General features: G+C 39.7%; 1 protein-coding gene across 8 annotated transcripts in view; it reads right to left on the reverse strand.

The window, feature by feature from the left end:
- Positions 1-25947, reverse strand: part of NALCN (sodium leak channel, non-selective) — a 294176-nt gene extending 268229 nt beyond the window's left edge. For 5 of the 8 annotated variants that reach the window (XR_004346630.1, XR_004346629.1, XR_004346631.1 and 2 more), the window contains exons 1-3: positions 25212-25291; positions 11546-11692; positions 8285-8467 (exon numbers count right to left, since the gene is read on the reverse strand). Coding sequence is in view for 4 of the 8 variants with exons in the window: in XM_032610834.1 (XP_032466725.1) it covers positions 8285-8467; positions 11546-11653 (291 nt within the window). In the remaining 4 variants the exon portion in view is untranslated. Of the gene's footprint in view, positions 1-8284; positions 8468-11545; positions 11693-25211; positions 25292-25712 lie in introns of those variants that run through there. The other 3 variants (XM_032610831.1, XM_032610833.1, XM_032610832.1) reach the window with 2 other exon arrangements.

Here is a 25947-nt window from a genome sequence, read left to right on the forward strand (position 1 = left end):
GAGGGAATAATCAAGTGTTAATTCAGTATAAGCTATCTATAATTTTTGTATCATAACTGAGCAGACTTTCCAAAGGAACACTTTTAGCATTTTAAATGGTATTATATATGAGGAAAATAATTTATAAAACACAAGTAACTGCAGAACTTTGCATGTAAAATTTTAAATTCGTGCAAAGGTAAAACATCACTATTTTTTCTCTTAGCCACACAGAGTCCACCACATAAGGAACCAGAGGCCATCCTACTTAATAGGCTGCTTACGTCCTAAAACCGCCTCTTCCTATAAGAACCAAGGTTAGTCCTTCACTGGTCATTGAGCACACAGTGGTCAGTGAAGGACTTTAAATCTCTGGGAACAACCATCATTAGTGGAAAATTAGCCAGGAATTCATGTTGAACTGAATTAGAAGTGAAGATGAAGAAACTTGCCTTCATTTTCAAAATAAACATATAGCGACTTAAGTTTAATTGGAATTTTAAATGTAAAAGAAAGATAAGGAAGACATACTACTTTCATTTTTTACTTGTGAGTCTACTCTGACATTAGAATGCATTATTTTATAAAATGTTTTTAAATGTTAACTTTTTAAACATGTAAATATATAGTATATTATGTTGATAAGTGTTACACAGAAAAATTAAAGTATATATTTTCAAATTGACTTTTAGTAAACAAATGTGTTCTTTACTTGTATGTTGAGCAAAAAGTGAGAGAAAAATATCACTTGATCTTTATTTGAAGAACTAGGCATAATTGTGATTGCTTAAAAAATGTAAAAAATTCAAAAACTGAAAACTGAAATTTTATGGGGCTCAGCAGAGAACTATTTTAAAATAGTAACAATTAAAAGTAAATATTAGGCAAGAAAGAGAATAATTACAGATCACTGGGTACACAGGCACCCAAATAGAATGAGCTTATACAATATTTTTTCCCGAACACTATTACTATTTTATTCCTATTTTGCATTAAAAAATGTTGCATGTAGTATTACTACAATTAACCTCTATTGTTGCTCATAATTTGCTTTAGTAACAAATTATGTTCAATTAGATACAGGGTAAGAGCTTCTCATTATATTGAGGTTTATTTAAAATATAAAAAGTGAGGATAAATAGTGGTATTTCCCTGGGAGGGGAACAGAATGGCAAGAACCAAAGGCGGAAGAGAGACATAATTTTCACAGAATATCCATACATGTGTCTTTTGACTAATGGTCATGTGTTACATATTTTAAAATAGATTTTCAATATTAAATTTTTTTAAAGTTGAAAATTTTAGCTTTAACAAAAATCACTTTGTCAGTTGGTGCAAATAAAGTCAAATTTGAAAAACTTGGGCCTCACAAATTCACAACGTAAAGTTATCAGTAACAGAGTTGGCTGAATTTCTGTTTTTTATTTACTACATAAATTTGTCTGCTAAAGAAACTGATGTTGCAAAGCTACCCTGGAGTATAATTTGAACTACATAAAAGCATTATTTTAAATCATTTAGGGTCCCAAATAAAACAAAAGCATAAAAACACATTCGAATTTCAAATGACCTCATATTATGAAAACTGGCTTAGCAAAAACTACTACTGTATAACGTAGAAAACTATTTCTGAATTACAAAGTCATTTGAGTTGCATTATCTGGAATGTTTTCTGCTTTAGATGTTCCAGAAATTCACAGTGGCATCTGGCTGTCCCCAGTAAGAACCACCACATACTAGATGGCACATAATGGTCAACTAAAACTGGCTTCTTTTTACTTGTCTGGTATAATACGTGAAATAATCCGCTGAGCAGAAGTTTTATACATTATGTTTCGGTTCCTGTTTCCAGGGGTCGTCCATTATTTATAAAAACCTTTAATAAGCTGTGTTATAGTGACATGGGATACAAAGGCCAATAACACCCAGACTTTTCCCATCTTTTCTTTTAACCTTTTGCCCTTTAGCATCCATTGTTCTTCATGCTGTTCCATCTTCCTGAAAAATTCCCCACAGTCTGTGCCAACTTCTCCCTCTATACTTTGGTCTGACCACAGCCTACTCTGATCAGCACTTTTGCTCACACATCATGCTACCACCAGCAACTCAGCTCATGTAAATAAATAAGGTTCATACTGTGTAACCTACAGAAGAGTCCTTTGTAATCCCCATCCAGTCGTTTAATGAGTTTATATTTTAGTCCCGGCAGTTTGGGCTTCCTACTTAAATCTTCTCTAAATGTATTCTCTGGTGTTTCATTTAAGAAAAGGTCTATTCCCCACTGTAAATGTTTGAGTTTGTTCTGAAGATTAGTAGCATCTTGAAACTTACTAGACTATTTTGGATGGCACTCCCACCACCTAGCACCACGTACAACATACAGCAGATATTAAATGATTGATGAGATAAGCACAGGAACCATGTCTTAGAGCCTCTGTAGATTACAATGCAGACAGTAAGAAGTCAATGCATATGCTTCGTGAATGCATCCACGCATCTATCCATTCACTGAAGCTACTAAAATTGTTCCTTTAAAGAAATGATTCTTTGCAGCAAAAAGAGAAAGATGGAGTACCTTTCAATGCAATACCTTAGAGTTAAGACTCTTTTCCTTCATAATCATGAGAGATCACAGTTGAAATGATGAGATAACATTTGGATATTTCTTGGATTAGTGTAGTTTGAATCAGCAAAGACTATGTGCCATGCAAACAGGAACCAGGTCAGGGTTTATATAATTTTTGTATTTCAATGAAATTGTAGATATGATTGAATTGTAAATATGAATTGAAATTGATATCATATCAATCATTATTGCTAATCACCAAGGCTCCGTAAGTGTAAAATACCTTTTAATAAACAGAATAAGGACTTTGAAACCTGGCACTTTGAAATATAATTGAAGCCAAGTTGGACTCTGCCCTGTCCCCCACCTCTTGTTTGTAGAAAAGCTCTAGCCTCCTAGGCCTTCCCAGAGTTCCAAAGAGCAAGTTTAACCACAGAAGTGAGAAAATACAGAAACGAAGGAAAACAAGGCAAAATAATAGTTTAGCCATAAAACAAAGTCAAAGACTTTTAATTCCTCTTCAAGGCCTATAGATACTATTCTGAGCCCACATCCTTGAGGTGTTTTGCCGATACTAAAACCTCCATCAAGTGGAAGAAGTTAACTGCATGCTGACCACCAGCACCTAGATCCCAGACTGGTTGGAACCAGAAGGCAGTAACCTCACCACCAGCTCCATGAGCTGATCATGCACTGCTTGACCCTCACCCTCACCTTGCCTTTAAAACTCCTTCCCTGAAACCCTTCAGGGAAGTTGGGTCCTTGAGCATTAGCCACCCACTCCCCTTGCTTGGTCTTGCAATAAACACTGCACTTTCCTTCAGCACAACACAGTGTCAGTAGATTGGCTTTACTGCGGGAGGGTGAGCGGACCCAAGTTTGGTTCGGTAACATAATCTCATATCGCATTTTGTGTCTGACATATTCATCAAGTTGCTTCTTTTTCAATTTGTATTTTCAAAGACTCTTCACCATAACTGGTTAAATGGCGCTATGATTCAATTTGTCAGTACGTCCAGATCCTTTTAAAATCCTACTGTATTAATGTTCAAGTTACAATATTTGTAAATAATAAACTGTCCCCTTCCCCTGCTTCCAAAATATGTAACCAGAACCTAACACACACGAAGGCCCAGTGGTATCTGAGAAGTTTTAATGCCTCCAATATGAAAGAAAGGTTTTAACTTGTTTGTTGCATCAACAAGAAAGGGAGAGCAGAGAGTATTTGAGTTATGGGCAGAAATCAGCAGGCTGGTGCCTGAGGAGATGAGTTATTCAAGAGCTGTCCGTCAATTTTTATAAAGATAAACACTTGGAGGCTGCCAATCAATTATACAGTATAAGAGAGGAACTTAAATTGCCATGCAAGGATTTAACAAGCAGAGAAACCAAACACATTTACCTGAAGACATTTATAGGGATATAGTTTGCAGTTAAAAAACAATATGCACGGGTGTAGTTTCATAAGCACATGGTTTATTGTTCTGAGTTCCCAGGGCCCATCTGTCACTGTGTCTTAGCATGATTATTTATTACTTCAACAGTGCTCAGAGGATGCATGCTACTTTTAGCCAGGTCTATTGCCAGATGAAAAATAGACAACTGAGAATTGTCTGAAGAATTCACAGTCTACACTACATGGAACGCTTTGCAGCAACACAAACATGTATCACCCAAATGCTTTATTTATGCCTGTAGGGATTTGGTGAGCTAGAATGCTTCTTGGAACAAGAGTTAGTGGGGGAGGCAATTAGAAACAAATTATTGGGCAGTAGGAATTAATTGGCAGATGTAGTCAAGTTTGGGGAATGTTATAAAAGATGTGAAATCCTTTAAACACATAAATTCCTCTAATGAAAAATTTGAAGGACATTTTCTGCTGGAAGGACTCTGTGCTCCAATTTCTCTCTCCTGTCGTGTGTGGGGCGTGTGATCTCCACAGTGAGCTTCTCAAATACAAATCAGAGGGTGTCACTCTCAGATTCGTATGCCCCACGCATCTTAACTGACCACAGAAGGAAGCCTGAGCTCCTCGCAGGGCTGCAAGGCCCTCCACGGTGCAGCAGGGCTGCCTTCACAGGGTCCCTTCCAGCTGCTCCCTGAGCATCCCATCTGCTACTCCTGACTACGCAGAGTGCCCCAAGGCTCCAGGGTGTTCCAAGCCTGTGTGTCTCAAAGCGTTGCTTTTCTCTCTCTGTGAAACCCTTTACTTCCCTTTGCCAATAACCCCGCCATAGACTACACCTCCTCACCTCAAGACATCACTTCACATTGCTCTTTCTTCAAGACTTCACTGACATCTTCAAGCAGATTTTTTTCACTATTTTTTTGTGCCCCCTTCCCCTGTACCTGTTTCAGACCATTATTACAGCACTTTCACAAAATACTGAAGGTCTATCTCTCACTACCTGAATTCTCACTACACAAATCTTTGCTATTTACATTTGCTAAAATACTTGCCCCCAAATCACTATGTAACTAGAAGAACCACTATAGCGAATCTGTACACGTGCCAGTGGAAACATTGAAGTTGTCCGTGAATCCTGCAAGGAGGTAGGATGTGCATGCAGCTCTGCTGTTCTTGGGGGCTAAATCTTGTGCTGGCAATGTTTATCTAAATACTTAACAATTGATAAGCGTTAAGTGTATCACTACCTCCTCTTCCCTCTCTTCCCATTAGCCTTTCCGGGGACGTGGACTTGAGTCTACCAACCCAAATAAAGTATATGTGTGCATCGTGTTCTATTTTAAGCATCAGGTTACACTTTTCTTAGTAAGTTTTCACATTGTTTGGCAAAGAGCTGTACAGATATTTTAGCTGGAAATCAGTGCATAATAAACATACACTGTTAGTAAATTAAACAAACTAAATAGTGGATAATTTCATAAGAAAATTTACTTCATCAAACAGACCCCCAACAGACCAAGCAAGTCTAAACAGACCAATTTCCCTAGGAGAAACAGAAAGAAGAGGGAGTCCTACCAAAAAAGCACTAGAATCAGATAGTTTCACAAGGGATTTCTAACAAACTTTCCAAGTTAAAATAATTTCAAGATTACTCAGATTATTTTAGAGCATGTAAGTGCACACACACACATACACAGAGAAAATCTAACATCAAAACCTGACAAAGATTAGACAAAATTTACACAAGGAAAATAATAACAAATATAATGAAATAACTGATTAAAACAGAACAGAACTGTGTCATGACCCAGCTGAGTTTTTTCTGGGAATGTAAGGATAGTTCAATTATTAGGAAATCCACGCTATTACAAGAGCTAAGGAGAAAAATCAGCATTCAACAAAATTTAAAAGCTATTCAAGATACAACTCTTGAAAGTTAGAATTAATGTTTATTCCCTTAACTTGATAAAATATGCATACTTCAAACGCAAATCCTTCAGATTACTTAATTAGGAAACATTAGAGGTGTTCTAAATAAAGCCAGGAACTAAGCAGAGAAGTGCACTGTCTCTAAAACTATTTAAAATTTTGTAGGTATTATTAGCTGGCCCAATTAAATAAGTGGCAGCAATTAGAGGCATAAGAATCGGAAAGAAAAAGGCAAACCTGTCTTTATTTGTATACGATATGATGATACGGAAATAACAAAAGAATAAATGGAAAAACTACTATAAACAATACACGAATTTAGTAAATTTAGTAAAGTGGCAGGATATAATATTAACATACAGAAATCAACAGCCTTCATTTAAAAGAACAACAGTAAGAATACATAATAAAAGACAAGACCCCACACCAAGAGCAAAAAATATATATATATATATATATATATCAGAGCATAAATATAACAAAAAATGTGCAAAATCTACATGAGGAAAACTATAAAACAGTCCTTTAAGGTGCAGGAGCAGACTTGATAGAATGGAAAGATTGCCCATGATCTGGGACAGGAAGAAGTGTGTGTGGTACCAATAACCACAGGCAGAGCCAAAGACAATGACAAATGGGGAAAAATAACTTCAACTCACATCATAAAGGGCTAATATTCCTAACACACAAAAAGTGCCCAAAATTTGAGTGAAAAATAATGACAACTTGAAAATGGCCTTTATATACATAGAATCAGGTTCAACCTCACTCGTCAAACGGAAATGCAAATTAAAACCACACCAAGTTACCATTTGCCACCCAACAGATTGGCAAATATCCAAAAGTTTGACAACCTGTTTTGTGGTGACCACGTGGTGAAAGAGACACCTGTGTACATCACTGGTCAACAGTCAAAAAGGTTCAGGGAATATGGAGTAAACAGAAACTATTAAATAGAGCCACCAGGAAGTAATTATCCAAACCTAGACTGTAGAACATTCTGCCGGGCATGTGGGGCTGAGACCTAAAGGATTTAAAGAGACTTAAGTGAGATTTTAAAATATAACAAATACACTTTGTACAGCTTCTTTGAGTCCTGATTCAAAGAAGCTAACTGTAAAAGAAAATATTTTAGACACCTGGGGAATTATGAATACGGATGGGGTATTAGCCTACATTAAGGAATTATTGTTAATTGTGCTAGATGCAATATGTAAAAAAAAGATTTTGTCAGTCAGCAATGCATAAGGAGTTGTTTCTGAAATAATCTGATTTCTCAGATTTGCTTTAAAATTAAATAGAACTGGGCAAATACTGATAACTGTTGACGCTGAGTTACAGGATTCATTACAACTATAATCTCTACTTTCCTGTAAATTTTTAAAGTTCCATAATAAAAAGTTTTTAAAAAGTTAAAAGTGAAAAAAGTAGTGCATTGACTGTGAACCCCCTCTTTTATAGATAGCACACAATGAATTATTGTAAAGAGAAGCAAAAAAATTGACCCAATAACTGTATCTTAAGCATCATCTTGTTAAAATCTTGAAACCCTTATACAAAATAAGGCCCTTCTTCATCAAAATTACCTCACTTGAGATGCTGATACAGCCAGTAAAAGAAAAGGCTAGGATTTGAGTCCAATCTGTCATTTGTCAGACCCTAACACCCAATCTGCTGTTTCATTATACCATTGTCTCTCTAAATAGTACAATTTGAAATACTTTAGAGACAGCATCATCTACATATTTTTAATGAAGGTTAAAATATAAATAAATAAAAACCCTCTGTGAAGGTTAGGGTTACAGAAGAAAGAGATATCCCAGGACAGAAATTTTCTTCCTTTTCTTTTTCTTTCTTTTCCTTTTTCTTTTATTTATTTATTTATTGTCTCCCAATGGTGCCAATTTCATGTTACACATTCCTTGTGTTACAGTCCTGGAATTCCTTTCCATTTCAAGTCCTTTCTTTTTCCCTCTTAATATGTTCAGAATGCCTCAGGTGAATGACATCCTGCTGATTACCATCGCACTGCAAATTTATCACATGACGTTTATTCTGCGTTCCATGAACCAACAGGTGCCTCCTTGGGCTAGGTGGCATGCTCACCTCATAGGTGGCATGAAAGACCCTCCTCCGGCCTTCACGAAGTCAGCAGTGGGGCCATCTAGCTCCTTCTCAGATATTCTAAGACTTTGTGCCTTATACAATTGACTTCACTTTTTAATTATTGTTAATGTATTATATTTTCACCAACATCTGGAGTTATACCCTTTTTAAAAAGACTTCAATATCGATAAAATAAAGAGACGTTTTGTTTGACTGAAATTAATGTGAAAGCATTAAACTGATTTAGATTCTCAATGCACTTTGGTTTTTAGCTTAAATAACACAGAAACACTCACCTTGACAATCCCCCGGATGTGCATTTTTGCTATCATCTCTGCCGTGTACAGAAACATCAACAGAGTGTCCAGGGTGAACGTCACGTACTGCAGAGGAGGGTAGTGTTCGAAGGTCATGGGCGTGTTCATGCAGACAGAAATGACGCTGATGATGGCACAGATGCGCAGCAGAGAATGAACCCACTGCAGAGATGGCCCAGAGTTACTATCTTGATGCCACGAAATATCCTAAACTTGTGTTATGAACCATGCTATTTGGAAAACGTAATAACGAGATGGAAATATTTCACCAGTAGGGAGAAAAGGAAGAAGGAAACTAACACGTTAAATACTTGCAACGTGTTAAATATTTTCACGTATTTTACATCGTTTAATTCTCAAAGCAGCCTAATTTTCACATGAAAACACTAAGACTCAGGAAGGTTAAGGGGCTTGTCTGTGGTCCTGCATTAATAAAAGCCAAAGCTTCGATGTGAACCAGGTCAGGCTATCCCAATGGCTCTGATACTTACCAGGGCATAAGGCCATAATATAGGGAGATTCTGATTCAATCAATATATGTATTGATAGAAAAGTGATATCTATTACTTTCATAGTTTTTTTTTTTTTTTTCGGTACGCGGGCCTCTCACTGTTGTGGCCTCTCCCGTTGTGGAGCACAGGCTCCAGACGCGCAGGCTCAGCGGCCATGGCTCACAGGCCCAGCCGCTCCGCGGCATGTGGGATCTTCCCGGACCGGGGCATGAACCCGTGTCCCCTACATTGGCAGGTGGACTCTCAACCACTGCGCCACCCGGGAAGCCCCTACTTTCATAGTTTTTTATGTACTATGAGCACCTAGAAACGGGGACCATATTTATTGTAACTTCCCTGGAATCTAGCACAGTGGCCTATCCTAGTAGACCTCAAATGCTTCTTAAAATAAATTGATACATATTCCATAAGAAGGGTTTTCTTTCTATTTTATCTTATATGAAACACGCTTGTATAAAAATATATTTTAAAATCTGCTTTCATCCTATATTTTCAAAGCTTAATAATAAATGGACTTTCCTCTTTACTTTGGAGAACATGTTTTATAAAAATTTAGCCCAGATATCTCTCCTAAAATGCCAAAAAATAAGTTTGTGTGCAATTCTGGCAGTGCACGTGCTGAAGACTTTCCTTAACCCCAACCTAAAGAAGTAGGAATTAAAAAGATAAATGTGTGTGTATACATCTGTATATGTGTAGGACATAAAATTACTCATGTATAACGTCTTATTATGAAAACTAATACCTAGGATAAAAAAATATTAACGCATCTGCATGCTAAACCTACACAATTTATATTACTAGCTAATCAGTTAGTACACAGTTCCTAAACGTAACCTCAATGTGTTATTTATTGACTGTCCTGTATATATACGCAGTCACATTAATCCTTTAATGTACTCCCCTGAAAGATGTTTTAGTTTCATAGTAGATGGTTCTGCAGCTACACAAGCTAGCAAGCACCCACAATGAGAAACAGAAAACTTGTCAGAACTTTGAGGAGACTCAGACACTTGTAGGCTGGTGAGTGGGTTATAATATTAATGACAGTTGTAATATTTGCATGAAGACATAATGCTGCTAATTCCATACCATATAAGTCACTGATGATTAACTTTAAAAGTTGATGTACTTTTCATGGCAATTAGGAAGCGCTTCAATAAACATCAGTGTGTAAATTTAGCCCCATCTGGGCCTCCAACACAAAGGATCTAATTACCCAAGAGTTTCAAAAGATGGGTTCTCCCACAACAAAACTGTAGTGAATTTAAAGAATGAATTCTCATTAAGCATTAATCATTCTAGTGTTTACATGCCTACATCTATAAAACTACCTGCTTCAGAAGTTCTCAGAAAGCTCTGTATGTGGTGGATACTAAGAAAAAGTTAGCGACTGCTTTATTGTCTATTCTGTTCAAAGTCTCTAAACATGAATGGAAGACCTACTATGTGTCAGAAATTATGCTGGGCTCTGAGGACACACAAATGGAAACAACACAGTTTTGACTCATCACTACTTTCAGTCTGATGTGCATAACATAGATATTTATATACAATATCATTTCTACTTACATATAAAGTAGGATAAGTGGAAAGAGAAGAGGTTCATTCCATCTGTGGTGGGGAAGGGTCAAAGGAGGAAACTCAGAGTGGATGGGGGCAGGGGTCACATCTGAGCCTTCATGGGTGAGGGTGATGTGACTCATCTGAGCTGCTGGGAAAGGGTCTCCAGGCAAAGGAAACAATGAGAACTGGCCGAACATCTCAGAGGAGCAGGAAGCCACCGACAAGTGAACAGAGTGTATGTAGATGCAGGAAAGGGCAGTTGCTGAACAAGTTAGAACCACAATATAAAGGGCTTTGCATGTGATACTAACACATTTTGATTTGCACTGTAGGTAAAAGGGATGTTTCAATGATCGTAAAGCAGAAGGGTGACGGAAACAGACACGGAAATGTGGAAAGAAATGTGAGCAGGCGAGAAGCAGTCTTGAGGACAGATTAGACGGGAAAGGACAGGGGGACTAAGGCCGATCATCTTTATCATGGTCAAGGTCAAGGGAAAGGCAAGCACTGCGAGAGTAGCGGTTCATTTCCTGAATTCAGCCCCTGTTGCTGGTTTGAGAAAGGAGTTTATACCACTCAGGATCCTAGAGCTGAACTTTCCAGCCCTGTGACTATGCCTTCCGCCCCAGCTCTGGCTGCTAGACTGTCTCATGTACAATGACACTTGGTGTAGCCAGGCTTCCCCTCAAGTTCCCATCAGCTTAATTAGACAGAGAGGTGACAAAATTCTTCAGAGACACTATCCACTATCTCATTAACCTTTCCGTGCAACTCAGAAGGAGACCTTTAATTCCAAACATCTGATTGTCTCCTCAGGTCCCTGCATCATGAGAAGGTAAGTAAAGGAAGTCTGGTCGAACAGGTTTCTCATCTCAGTCTCCAGCTTTGGGTCAATCTGAGAAGTGGTATTAACTCTACATTTCGTGGCTCTGAAGGGAGAAGGGGGAGCCAGACCACCTCTCATGCCTTCCTCTGTGAACAACTCACAGCGGCACCTCATTATTTCATCGGGATTGTTCTCAACCTCCAGACTCCGAGACTCATCCACGTTCTACTGCAGTTCAGACATTTCAAAGCCAAAGCTACATGAGTTTTCAATGAAATGAATCAAATTTCCTTTATATCAGCGTGGGCCTCTCCACACTTCCAAAAAGAAACTTACTGGCTTGTTAATCCAGAGTATGTCTGCATTGTCCGACAAAGATTCATCAGGACCAAAGTCAGTGACCGGCTGGGCCTCCACCCTGGAGCTCTGCTTCCTTTTGAGCATGCTGAAGTTAGCTCTGGGGAGCAAGTTCAAAACCACAGTCTGGAAGAGGGAATGGAGAGTGTGTTAGTGCCCTAACCCATCCTTACGCTAATCACAAAAACAGAGTCCCCCATGCGTGCCTAGGCATTTGTTAATTACACCCATGTTCTATTGTACTGTATATAATCAATACATGCAGCTAGAAATTTTTAAAGGATGAGATAAAAGTTAATAAAAAAACTTCAATATTTTTCTCTCAACCCAACAGATCGTCTTGTGCACGTCATAAAACATTCTGTGTGCTACTTTAGAGACCACTGGGGTCTAGATTAACTGGGGTAAAATAGCTTTGCCTCTTAGGGTTCACATATTAATAGGGAATTTTTGGAGGTCTATGTTCATATACCTAGAGCTGTCTCCACTTAAAGATGGTCTGTGCCAGAGCACAGCTGACCAATCCAGATGAACTACTCAGATCCTTCTCAGAATTTTCCCCTGGGGTTAATTTAATGTGACACTCACAGACATTTATTGCCAACAATAGGATAGACCCAGGTTGACCTCCCAATTTTGTCCTTGCCATGGTGGATGGGAGCCAGAGAGAATGGGGCAGAATCTACTCTAAATAAAGCGTTTTTTTCTTTTATGAATTTTGTAACTATATCAATTCTTCTACCAACCCTGAAGTAAACCCAAAGCATACTGAAGAGGGGTATGATGAAATGCCTGCTTTCCACTTAGATTTTCACAATTCTGAGTCATCCCCATCTTGCTATACATGTCACCTCCCTTTAGCCATCGCTACCACCAGCCACAATCCAGCAGCTACACGTTGGGCCCTCAGGACACAAGTAGCAAATATAAGTGCAAAAATGTGGGAGGAGATACTGTAAAGGCAGGCAGTGCCTGATCACCCCTGCACCCACAGAGACTTCTCCTTTGATTAACACCTGCATTGAATCTTTTTGTTTTTTTAAATATTTATTTATTTGGTTGTGCCAGATCTTAGTTGCGTCTCACAGGCTCCTTAGTTGCAGCATGCATGTGGGATCTAGTTACCTGACCAGGGATCAAACCCAGGCCCCCTGCATTGGGAGCTCGGGGTCTTAATCACTGCGCCACCAGGGAAGTCCCTGGCTTGAGTCTTAAAGGAAGGAGAGGAGCTAACATTTTCTGGATATGAACTACGTTTTGGGCACTTAGCAATGATATTTAATTTTTTACAACTGGTGGAAGAAAGGAAACATCTTGTCTTTTTATGCAAGCATGAGGAAGTCCAGTCTCGAGGCAGCAACCAAGGTCACCAAAGCAAACTTGAGGTTTTAAAAGAAGCTCTGACTACAAAGTCTAAGGTGTTCGTAGTAGACCAAACTGGTGCTGAGGAATGATTAGGAGAATTTCTAAAGGCAGGTGAGGGAGGGTAAAGGTCCTCCAGGCAGCACACAGCCATGGCGACACTGAGTCAGGAAAATGCAGTCGTTCTATCACCAGGAAGGTACGCTGGCTCTGCTCTCTGCTGCTCCTTGGGGCTGGAGCAAGAAACCTAACCAAGGTCAGCGAGTGCCACTCAATCCTTGCGGGAACAGGAGAAGAACGTGTTTGCAGATTGTGTACGTGTGTGCAACATTCACTGGGAAAGAGAACACAGAAGCTCAGGACCAATCGCCTTTGATCCGATTCCCCGTGTTCGAGCGCCTACCTCTATGTCTGTTCTCCTTGATGCACCAAGGTAGGTGCATCTGCCTGGCCCTTTTATTCCCAGAAGAAATCAAGCTAATTGCCTTTAAGATGTGCTAGGTATTTCCAGGCTGCCTTGCCCTGAATATTGGATTTGAATATGGGTTTTGCAGCAGGCTGCACTAATTAATTTTATTTTACATAATTGGAGTTAGGGACTCTTGACATTGATATGTAAATATATGCAGAATATTCAAATTATGCTTGTTCTCGGATTTACTGTGGAGTGGGGGAACATCTGGTGGCCTCAATTTGGGATGCTTCTTGAATGACAGTCTCCTATGTACCCAAAAACTGGATACAGAATCTTTTAGAAATCCTTCAAGATTACACAAGGCAAAGGAGGAAATAAAGAGAGGTTTTACAATATAGTTCAAAGATGATACAAGAAAAATGTATAGGCCTAGCTACTAGCCATAATACCTTTCCACTGAGCCAGTGGAAGCTTATGAATGGCCATTTAACCCTCTGTGATCTGATCTGGCCATAAGTTAAGGTCTCAAAAAATTTTGATGTATAAATGTGAAATATTCACATATGAATTCCATGCACCTTGTATTACTAATATTCCATCTGGAGCAAAACCGATTTTTGATTATGGATTTGTTATCTTAGAGAAGTAGACATCCAGAATTTATTTTTTTATTAAATCTCCACAATGGCTATATTTGAGCCACCAAAACAGTGCAACTACAATGAATGACATTAGTTATCATCCACTTTCAAAATTTACCTAATACAAAAGTGTCACCGAATCAAACAGTGCCCAGGAAAACCTGGTTAATCCACAAATATATTAAAACTCAACAAATATGTATTTATCAACAACTAGCTCCTGAATCACTGAACCTATAACTGATTTAATAATATTAAATAAGTCCAAGTTACAAATATATGAAGAATCCAAAATTAATTTGAGGCAATTAATTGTAATAATTTTCTTTTATATACAGAGATATTGTCATACACATTCATTCATGTTGAATCAATATAACTGAGTACAGCAAACCTATTATTCCCCTGATAAAGACCAGGAGGAATATTTAAGTATCCTAGGTACGCTTATTATTTTGATGGGAAATTGCTTCTGTGTATCTTAGCCTTATCATTATCATGTACTTATAACATGATGTTTTTTTTCTCTGTTTACAGAAGCGTCCTTCATAAGGCAGTGCACTAAGTTTGACAAGCGGGGTTTCCAGTTGCTTTTTCATACTTATTAAAAGTAGCTGGTATTTAAATAGTTCAACAGTGGGTGGAGGCTGCACAGTTATAATATGTTCATTGGTGAATCTTTTACTTGGAAACAGCTAGTGGCAACTCAGGGAGAAAAGACACTTTGGTTCATGGCTCTCTTTTAAATGGTTAAAATCCAGTTTTGTAGTCCGTGACAGCAATATTTTACTTCCTCAGGTCACCCCAGCCCTCTCTGGACCAAAAGAAAATATATTCATTTTTCTTTAGCTGCGAGGTACTTGCAACCCTGTTGGTCTTTTCTTCTCCTTGGAACTCTCTTGGGTTTGCATTCGTCTTTTGAATCTTCCATCTTCTACATTATGGTTTCTAGCATGTCCTTTACCTGCTGTCCTGTGTGCCTGTCCTCTGTACTTAACCCCTCAAATGAGCATCTGTTCCCACAGTTTCCATCACTGTCTGTCGATGGCCAGCAGCTTCTATTACTGAGTCATGTACCTACGTGGCTTCTCCCTCAACTGTAGCCATGCCAACACCATCATCACTTGAAAATCAACAGGACAGGTGCTACCAGTCTGACATACTTCTACTTCACCCCTTCCTCTCAATTCCCAGATCCTACTGCCCTGAACTTTCCTAGTCCCCGCAGGCAGGTCTCCACACATGCACAGATTCCCTCGTCACAGATCCTCACTGGTGACTTCTTTCCTCCCTCCTCACTCCACGTATGTCCAAGGTCCCTTTCCCTTTATCCCCGTTACTAGAGCCCTTTCCAGGCCATGGGACCTCAGGTCTGGATGGTCACAAACATCACCCCCTTTTTTTTTTCCGGCCATGCTGTGCAGCTTGCAATGTCTTAGTCCCCCAACCAGGGATCGAACCTGGTCCCGGCAGTGAAAGCACAGATTGTAACCACTGGACCACCAGGGAATTCCTGACATCACCCTTTCTAATATGTCCTGTATTTTATATTAGAATCAGCTTCCCAACACACTGAGATGGTCTTTCCTGTAACCCAGGCAACCTCCCCTTATCCTGTTTCCCATTCATTCATTCACATAGAAAATACTACGAATCCACTGTGACTTCCATCAGTTGATTTCCTCCCAAATTAAGCTGACCTCCATGTAAAAGACTCCTTCCCACACAGATGTTTACTGAGGGCTTATCCCGGGCCAGGCCTGGTTCTAAGCATGTCATATATCATGTCATTCGATTCTTACAAGAACCACTTCACAGATCAAGAAATTTAGGTACAGAGATGAGCCAGGATATAAACCAAGACAAAGTGATTCACGGAACTATTAAATTAAAAATTAAGTACAGTATAAAATAGATAATAAAAAGAAAACTACTTTTCAACATTTTTTCTTTTTTTTTTTTTAAAGTGTGATCTTTTAAAAAATATTTATTTATTTATTTGGTTGCGCTGGGTCTTAGTTGTGGCTCGCAAACTCTGAGTTGCGAGATCTAGTTCCCTGACCAGGGATTGAACCCAGGCCCCCTGCATTGGGAGCTTGGAGGCTTAACCACTGCACCACTAGGGAAGTCCCTCAACACTTTCTCATCATACAACCTTGTAATTCTAAACTCTCTTAGCATTGATTATTGTTTGCGAAAATACTACATTCTCCTCTCTTAAAACTGAATCCATTTGTATTATATGAGTCATATTATAGTTATTCCAGCCACACATTGACAAAAATGGGTCGATTTTTTTTTTCTGGTAAGAAATCATCAAACGCCTTATCAAATCTATCTAAATGTCACTTTCAGATAGCTGAAGTTATTATGCATGTATCCAGCCTTTTTCCTTGAGGATGAATCCTAGAAATAGTCTATTATGCTTTTATCATCTTTTGTCTAAATTGTGGGGGAAAAAAACACATAAAGAAGCATTTACTAACTCCCATCTGATAATCTTACATCATGTAGTAAAGAGACAGCTGTAGTAAAGAGACAGTAAAAGAAACAGCTTCCTAAGGATGACAGATTTCTTCCTTTCTTAGAGTTAGTTTTAGTCTCATAAATTCTTGACCAAATGTGCTGAGAACATGAAAAATAGAAAACAGATCTGACTTATGATACATGGGTAAAAGAGTATGTTTTTCTGCAGAGATTATATTAGGGCAGAAAGAAGAGCTTTACTGAGAGAAGTCCTTCTGTCATAGTCAAAATGCAAAGCTCAGGGCACTGTCAGGGTTGTGATTCTATTTTGTAGTGTTCTTTGTTCTTCTAGCAAGGAAAATCCAGACTAAACAGAAGCCACCAATCAGAAGTTAGTAAGTGGCAGCTGTTTATTCAACAAAAGAACCGTTTAATCTAAAATTTCTAATAATAATGTGTTTGGCCATCCCAAGAAATGGTACACTTCTTTCCGGATATTCTCAGAGAGAATGACTACACACACATCGTGTAGTTTGCAGAAAGGACTTCTATTCCACCTGGGAGTTTGCAAAAGATTACCTCCCAAGAGACTTCCAATGATAAAATTTCTTAACACACTCTTGAAGCTGCTCATAATTTTATGCATTTTACCAACTCAGGGTAGCATGGTGGTCTGTAAATTACTGTACCTAATTTTAGAAGAGAATCAAGATTAAGCATTATGCATTCTTTTTTTTTTCCACTTGAAAGATGAGAGCAAACATTTATCAAAAGCTGGCTCTGTACCAGGCACTATTCCAAGGTTGTAATACCTCTTTGATGTAGTTTTTAGTATTATCCCCATTGTACAGATTAAAAGTCTGAGGCAAGCTTGCCCAGATCCACATGAACTGGAAGCAAGTTTAGAACCCAGGGAGTCCATTTTGTTGGGAGAACAGAGGTAGGGGAGGGAGGGAGAGAATGGGCAGAGAATTTGACTTACTTTTTAACTTCAAGACCTTTTGTACAATTCAAATGTTTTGCAACAGTGATGAATTTCATTGTAATTTCTTTAAGACAAGTAAAATATGAAAATCATCAGTTTTTAAGCATAAACAAATGACACCTGACATTTGCTGAGGATTTATCATGTGTGAGGCTAAGAGCTTTGAGTGGATTATCTCATCAACTGCTCACCACACCCCAATAAAGCAGGTGTCTCCGTTATTCCTCTTTTACAGATGACAGTGAAGTTTAGAGAAGGTGAGTGCCTTACCCAAGGTCACTTTCTGACCTTTACCCCCATGATATTCAGTTGTCCTTGTCTTTCAACCTGACCTTTCCAGGGCTTTGTGAATAGAACTTTCTCTTTCCCCAGCGAACAGAGGTGGGGAGTCTCCAAGTTCTGGCCTCTCCCAAGTCTGAGTAGTGAAACTAAATTAGAGCAAGGCAGCACCTAGATTGCAATGCCCCGGGGCAAGTGCATCCTGTTCCCAAAGTACCCTTTGCTCTTGAAACTTAATTGGCCCAATGTGATGCATCTTTTCTTCTAATTGGTTCCTAGTGGTTGGAGGAAAGGCAGGCAGCTGCCTGAGTCCTAGGTCTGCCTTAGCAACAGCAGAGCACATCACTTAGCAGGCAAACTAAAACGTCGTTAAAACTGGACCCCAGATCACAGCAGCAATCTCTCTTTCTGTATCTCTGCCTCTCTCTCTCCAAATACACTTTCCGTTTGGGTGCTTTCTCATCTACGTCTTGGCCCTAGCTAAATCGGGATGCAGCCCTGCAAAAACAGTGTTACATGCATGGTCCAGTCTCAGCAGGATAGCAAGAGCCACCCAAGATGGGCCACCAAACAGAGGAAGCTAAACATTTCAAAGGGCCATCTCCAACCGCCGGCTCTTCTTTTCTCGTTTCCTTTTGTCAACACACTGATTAAAAACAGAAAATGGTTCCCCACTTTTTATACTGACTCTACTTCCTAAATCCCAAAGAAAAGCAGCATATTTTTTTCTAGTTCTTTCTACAAATACTTCAAAACAGTCTCATTACTTCCTCAAAGATTCAGTTCTGTTTCATTTTTAATTGTGAAAATTGAATTTTCTTTGACCTTTAAAAATCACTAGATTTGGTAAAGGAATTCAGGATAGACTATGATGTCCCAACACCACTGCACCCTGCATGCCAAACTAAAACAGCCCATCAGTAGGAGAGGGTTAGAAGTTGTATTTGTCTCCTAAATCACTGTATTGGTTACAAAATGAGGCAATCAGCTCACACATGTAGGCTGACCATCCTCTTTCCAACCTCTCTACTCAGAAAATTCAGTCAATCCTTTTAACAAGCCCTAGCCTTTCTCTCCAAGTTTAGAAAGGATATGCATTTTTAATTTTGTGAGTTATTTTGGGTACAAGGTAGGTGTAAGCAAGTTTTACCAAAAGAGTATCAGAGTTAAAAATCACCACAGGCTGATGGTATAATTTTTTTAGAAAGGTCCAGTTTCCTCCAGGTCATGGCAGAAGTTTCATGGGTTTTCATCATCCAATAGTCCAATGACGGGCATATTATTTTAAGAAACTGCTACTATCATTTAAATATTATGAAAGATCAGAGAAGGAGATTATCTCTTTTTATTGTAGTCAATTAACCTCGTAATGAATTTGCAATGGTTGGACAAAGAAGATGGATGCTTAAAACGGTGGTTTTCAAAACTTTTCCATACAGTAGTTAAATAGTATGGAAAATGAAAAGGAGCTATCTATTTACGTATGTGTGTGGTTGTTTAATTTTGTAATATGAATTCACAAAATTTGGACAATGGTGAATGTTTTAAAATAGTAGTTTCCAAAGATGGTTAACATCTGAATCATTAGGGAGGTTTGTAAACACCCTCAACCATGGGCATCTTTCACCTCAGACATACTAAAACAGAACCTTGCAGAGTAAAGTATGGGAAATGGTGTTTTTAAAAAATACTCCCCAGGCGATTCTTAACACACTCTCCCAGTGCTGGTCCCAATAGTGATGGAACCACTGGTCTAGCTGCTCAGAAGGGCATTTTGACACTACAGAAATCATAGGTGATAGTCAAGACTGGTTATTGGGAAAAAAATAAGAGAGACTGGTATAAACAATAAAGGTAAAATAGAAATCTGAGACAAAAATTTTGATCTATAACTGAATGTATATAAAGTATATTCTAAGTTTTCCTCGGAGAACTTCAGAATTTTCCACAAAAATATATTTGATATATTTAAATATATTTGAAATATATTTGAATATATTTAATATACAAGAATACATTTTTGTCTTATGAGAAGACAACTAACGAATTTGGTTTTTCCTTGACTTTTCTACTATAATTTTCTAGTCTAGAATATGGCTATTCATTTCTTGAAAGGAACAAAGCAAAAACAATTTGTCTAGTTGAACGAACTAGCTTTTAACATTGCTTTCAATTTTTACTTAATAAAAAGTAGAAAATTGTTTTGAGGCTCCCCAGAGTTTAAAATTTCTTTTCTCCACAAAGTATTGACATATGGAATTGAGAGAAATAGAAAGACTAATCCAACAAGCTCTAGTTCTGAAAATTTAAATTCCTTATTTACAATATTTATCTTCTCTGAGCTTTAGCTCCTGGGAGGAATAGCCAAGGAAGTTTCCATACTTGAATTACCTTTTTTTTTTTTACCCCAGGCAAATTTTATAACATATACTCAATAGTATTTTAAGCCATCACTGACATATCTTGTCTGATACAAATTTGTATCTTGTCTGACACAGGCCTCCATAATTTGTACTTTTCAGAAATAATAAGTAATTTTTAAAAAATCCTTCCTCTACTCCAAACATGATACGTGAAGCTGATCTCCTGTGAATTTCATAATAACAATAAAGAACTAATAAAGAAATAAAGAAGCAAAGGATTTAACCTGCAGATACAGTTAACTGAAAGATAAAGAAGTGATTAGCTGTTCTACCTACAAATAGGTGCAAAAATGCCCACAATCACCCAAGCTTGAGGTCCTGGATTCATTCCTCACCCACCCCTCCCTTTCATTCTGTTGGTTCAGCCACCAAGTTCTGTTAGCATTTGTTCTATTGGTAAATCACCATCCACCTCTCCTTTTCCATTCTTGTAGTCTGAGGTCAGTTACCCATCCTTAGAATTTCATGCCCAGTTTCTCCCAACACCTTCCTTCATTGGCCCCCATTCTTTATTTTTTTTTGCGGTACGCGGGCTTCTCAGTGTTGTGGCCTCTCCCGTTGCAGAGCACAGGCTCCGGATGCACAGGCTCAGCGGCCATGGCTCACAGGCCCAGCCGCTCCGCGGCATGTGGGATCTTCCCGGACCGGGGCACGAACCTGCGTCCCCTGCATCAGCAGGCGGACTCTCAACCACTGCGCCACCAGGGAAGCCTGACCTCATTCTTAGTTCTTGACACACTGATGCCTCCTATAGATAGCTATACATTAATAGGCCTTAAAGACTGGAATGCTGGGCTTTATTTTTTTTCTATCAGATCTAAAGCTTTTCTATTTCATCATGAATTCATTCGTGTTTTTAAACATTCTCCTCTTTCTTCACCTCTCTAGTTCTTTTCTGTTGTTTTCTTTACTTCCTAAGCTGAAATGCTGCTTCCTTATCCCATCGTAGGTCATAGACCTTTTGAGGAAATACTACATCTAAGGACCATGTTGCCCAAAATGAATACACACAAGAATACTTTTGGCTATCTACACTATAATGCTATGATAATTAGTATATGTATTATATATAGAAAGCTTGTAATTATAACTTTATTAAAGATAGCAACTTTTATTATTATAAGGTGCTTTTTTTCTCATTTAATTCATTTTTGAACTATTCTGTTTTTACATACTTCTACTTCACCTTTTATTTCTTTTGGTAGCAGGCGCCTAATATGTATTTCTTCATCTTTTTTATATTTCATTTTGAGCCATACTAGTATCGTAAGAGAACAGTTTTCTGCTATTTTTCAGAATTACACATTTTCAGTGTATTATTTTACTGATTCTTTAATTTTGGAGGAGGAGAATGAAGCTAGTCTAAATTTTCCCTTGTGAATAGTTTTTTTCAACTTGATAAAAATACTGATGGAATATTTTCCTTTTTTTATTTTTCAAATTCAAAGTGTTCACCAGGCTAGATCTACATGTGGGCTACTTTTAATTAATTTTTCCTGTCCATGATAACCCATCTTCATCTGAATATTTTTCCATCTAAAACAAAATAATTATTATATTTCCCTTAGAACAAGGCCTGTGTTCCATTTGCTCTGTTCTCCCCATCAGGAAGAGCACTGATTTGTGTGTCTGTGTTGGCTGTCTTCCACATATAGCATCCTTGCCCCAAACAAAGTCCTCTTTCCATCTCCTTCCTTTACGTAACTGGAGATAAGTCTCACTCTTGATCTCTGCATAAATGATTCCCTTGGCTGCAGTGTTCTGACTTCTCATACTTCTAATTCTCCCGGACTCCCTCCCCGGAACCCCATCTCCTGCCCCAACCTCTGGACTCACAGGGTCAGTCCCTATCATCTGAACACATTCTGTTGGGTGTGGCTGTCCTTGCCCTGGGGTCTCATGGAGAAACTCCCTCAGAAGTCAATGAATTCCATCTTACCAACAGAATGCTCCACCTTTAACCTTCACCCCTTCACATTAAGGGCTTCTGCAGAAGCTCTGTTACTTATTTTTTGTACAAATCTCTGAGAAAGGGAATTGTGACCTGAACCTTAGTTTTACCCATCAGTTTCATGAGCCCAGTTCCATCAGTACTGAATCTACAAGAAACGCCTTAGGGTTGACAGCCTAGGAACAAACGGTCTTCTTCTCTCTGTACCTTTAGGGCACAGATTTCTCACTATATAAATTCCTTTGATCATTTATTTGAAGTCTGAGTAGGAAAGCAAAAAGCAGAATTAGACACCTGATCTCAAAAATCACTTTCTCCTAAAAGACCTTTTTATTCAGCTTTACAACTTTTATAGCATTCCTACTTTGATTTTACTCTAAGAGGTATATTTTATCAGCTGGATTTCAGATGAATTTGTTAAAAGTCAAGTCTTTATACAGTGCAAAGGTCATAAATCCAAGATATTTTATCTTCTATTATTCCTGTAAAAGAGGGAAGATGGTCCACAAATACTAAAACGGCAGATTTACCTCAGAAAGCATATAAATCATCTTATTCAGAATTATAACCTTTAGAAAGCCAACTTGGAGCTATGTACATATCCGTAACCTATAATATATATTATATATATTTCCATAAATTTATATATAATATATATCTACTTAAAAATTTAGATAATCCATTTTTTCCAGGAATATCACTGTTTGGAATTTATCATGAAAAATAATAACTTCCAATAGAAATAAATCCCTATACTCAAACTATCTATCAGGACATTATTTATGATGATGAAAAGTTAGAAACAGCAAATATCCCATGATAGAGTTATAGCCATGTTAAGTGAGCCTATATTCATAGGGCATAGTCTTATAATTTTTTAAGGAAGAAAACTGTATAGAAACATGAAAAATACTTATGACAAATAATAAATGGAAAAAACAGCATAAAAAAATGTACAACACATGACCACAGCCACACAAAAGTCATAGAGTCTTAAAAATACACAGATAGTACAATCTTTTGTATTAGGTTATCGGGACTATGACTGTTTATTCTCTTTTCACAATCATTTCTGTCATTTCTTTCATATCTAATTATTTTTAAATTGAAAGGATTAATTTTAAATGTTAAAAGTGTGCACAATGGGTTTTGAAGGTGTAAAAACTTCTTGCACAAGTCCTTGAGACAGGTAAGAATCATATAACATGACAACCTCCAAAATGTTGATACTGGGGGGGGCAATTTATAATTTCTTTAGACTGAAGGTCATAGTTTCCAAATCAAAACTATAAAATAGGCTATCTCATTGTCTCTCCACTTGATTGCATATTTGTCTTTCCTGACAGATTCATAAGTCCTGGTCTATCTCTTTTCCTCATTGAACCTCCAGCTCCTAGCCCAGCGCCTGGTTTACATTGGGATACAATGTTATGAGGAGATGTGTTTTTCTTTTTTCTTCACAAACTTGTGACTCTTCCCCTGGGATATATTCACATAGCTATGAAAATTCTAAAATTATCACAGCATCATTGATAAAGGATGAAACAAACATGTACATGCCTGCCCAAGTGTACACACACATATACACACTCACAATGGATGCAGGAAAGAGAACAGAAGCAAATGGAACTCATTTCAAAGAAATGCCATACCCAAAGAAGAAGAAAAAAATGGTACCCAAAACTTCAATTCTCTAAACCGCAAGCAAATGCTACTATTTCAAGTCGATATTTTTTCTTTTACAAGTGTAATATTTTTCCTCTTTTGACTATGTCATAGCTAAAGTTTACCACCATTTCACACGGCTTGTCTTCAACTTTTGCAGAGCTCCTAGTATGCTTACCATCTACTCTGCCAAAATGTCACATCTTCTATGAACTCCAAGTGGGTCCAACCAGTCTGTTCACTTTTTCATTTTTCTCTTAAACTTGACTTTTCCTTCACTCTGGTTTTAGCAACAGCCAGATCAAATATACTAGAGATGAATGGAAAATCCAACATCAAAGGCCCACAGACGAAAGCCCACCGATTACGAAATACATTTTTGCTGTTGTTGTAGAGGATTGAGAAGTCATGATTTTTATTTAGAACTGTTGAAACTTAATCTTTGAATGTTAAAAAAAAAAACACCATTCCTGCTCTATATCTGCCTTGCGGATAACTGCCATAGGCCAACCTCTCCTCTCCTATTTAGTTTCAAGTCACAGTTGTAGCTATGAAAATATGAATCATAATTTTTTTTAAAAAAATAGCCACCTGTTACTTTCTGATCCCTATTAAAGGTCTTCGCCAACCCGGACCTCCTCGTACACAAACTCTCACCGCGAGGGCAATCCAGGCCTAGCTGATGACTGTACAAACATGAGATTAAACACACATCCTTCTGAGGCCTGAACCTGAGTGTGTCTGAACACGCATCCTTGATCGGATATTCCCTGAACAATTATGCCTAAAATTGAAAGATTTACCCTATGATATTTCAAGCATTTATCAGGACCTGCGTTTAGAGTTATCACGCTGCCCTGAAAGAGGAAAATCTGAGTCCGAGAGACACAGCCCTGCTCAGGGTTCTGGGCCCGCCTTGAGTTTCCAGCCAGGAGACCCACACCGGTCTCTTCAGGGCTCAATGACAAAACGGTGTGGCTCTGGCACGACCCTGCTTTGCTCGCCGTGTGGCCACCCTAATGACAGCCACTCAAACAGGCCAATTCATAAAAGGACGGATGTGAAGCGCAGAGCGACGCCCAGGAGCCTGGCGGCGGGGTGGGCAAGGCCGGCCCGGAAACCTGCCGAGGCAGGCGGCCCTCACACCTGCGCGATGGCCCCGGGGAGCGCTGCGCGTCCACCTCACCCCCAGGCACCTGGCCCCCGGGTGCCGGCGGGGCAGACCAAGGTCTGGCGGCCCGGGGCATCCAGCGCGCATCCGAGGCCGGGGAAGGCGCACCCCGCGGCGGGGGCAGGGGAGCGCTTCTTGGCCGCCCGCGCCCGTTCCCCGCGCAGCCTGGGGGGCGCTCGCTCCGCTCTCCGCGCCCGGCCCTCGCCCCCCGCCCCCGGCCCGCCTGGGCCCGGCCGGGACCAGAGCGACCGGCGCGCCCCCCCGGGCCTCCGGCGGCCGTGACCAACCTGTAACCCCGGCGCTCAGAGCGGTCATGGTGCCGCGGAAGCGGCGGCGGCGGGCGGCGGGCGGCGGGCGGCGGCGGCGGGCGGGCGGCGGCGGCGGCGGGCGACGGGCGGCGGCGGCGGCGGCGGCGGGCGGGCGGCGGCGGCGGGCGGGGCGCGCACCCACCGCGGGGACGCGGCCCCTCACCTCCCGCAGCTCCGGCGGCGCGCTTCACCCGGGCTGCTGGGCCTGCGAGGGCGAGGGCGGGGGCGGGGTGGAGGGCTTTTTTCTTTCTGACTTTTTTTTTTTTTTTTTAAATCAGAGTTGGCTTTGCCGCAGGGGTTGGGATGCTGGAGGCACCCCGGGCTGAAGGGAGGAGACGGCAGAGGGGAGCGGGAAGGTCGGTGCCATCAGGTTCCTTGTCTCCGGCCGCCGCCACCGGCCCAGCCTCCTAGCAGCAGCAGCAGCAGCAGCTGGGCTCTCCCCTACCAGCTAGCTCCTCCTGTGCTCCCTGGTGTGCTCACCGAGGGCTCCTCGCGTACTCGGGACGGGCACGCGGACAGGCGAGCGGGGCCCGTGTACGTGTGGTCTTGTCTTACTGGACACAGTATCTGAGGATGCGGACTAGTTTCACCCTTGAGTATGAAACTGCTAAATCATGAGGGCATCGGTGACGTTGATCTCTTCTAAGCATGTTAACATTTTCTCTTAACATTAAAATATTTCGTTATGTGCATGAGGCTGGATGCCCATTCAAAA

Source organism: Phocoena sinus, chromosome 18 (genome assembly GCF_008692025.1).
Source record: "Phocoena sinus isolate mPhoSin1 chromosome 18, mPhoSin1.pri, whole genome shotgun sequence".
NCBI classification, from domain to species: domain Eukaryota; kingdom Metazoa; phylum Chordata; class Mammalia; order Artiodactyla; family Phocoenidae; genus Phocoena; species Phocoena sinus.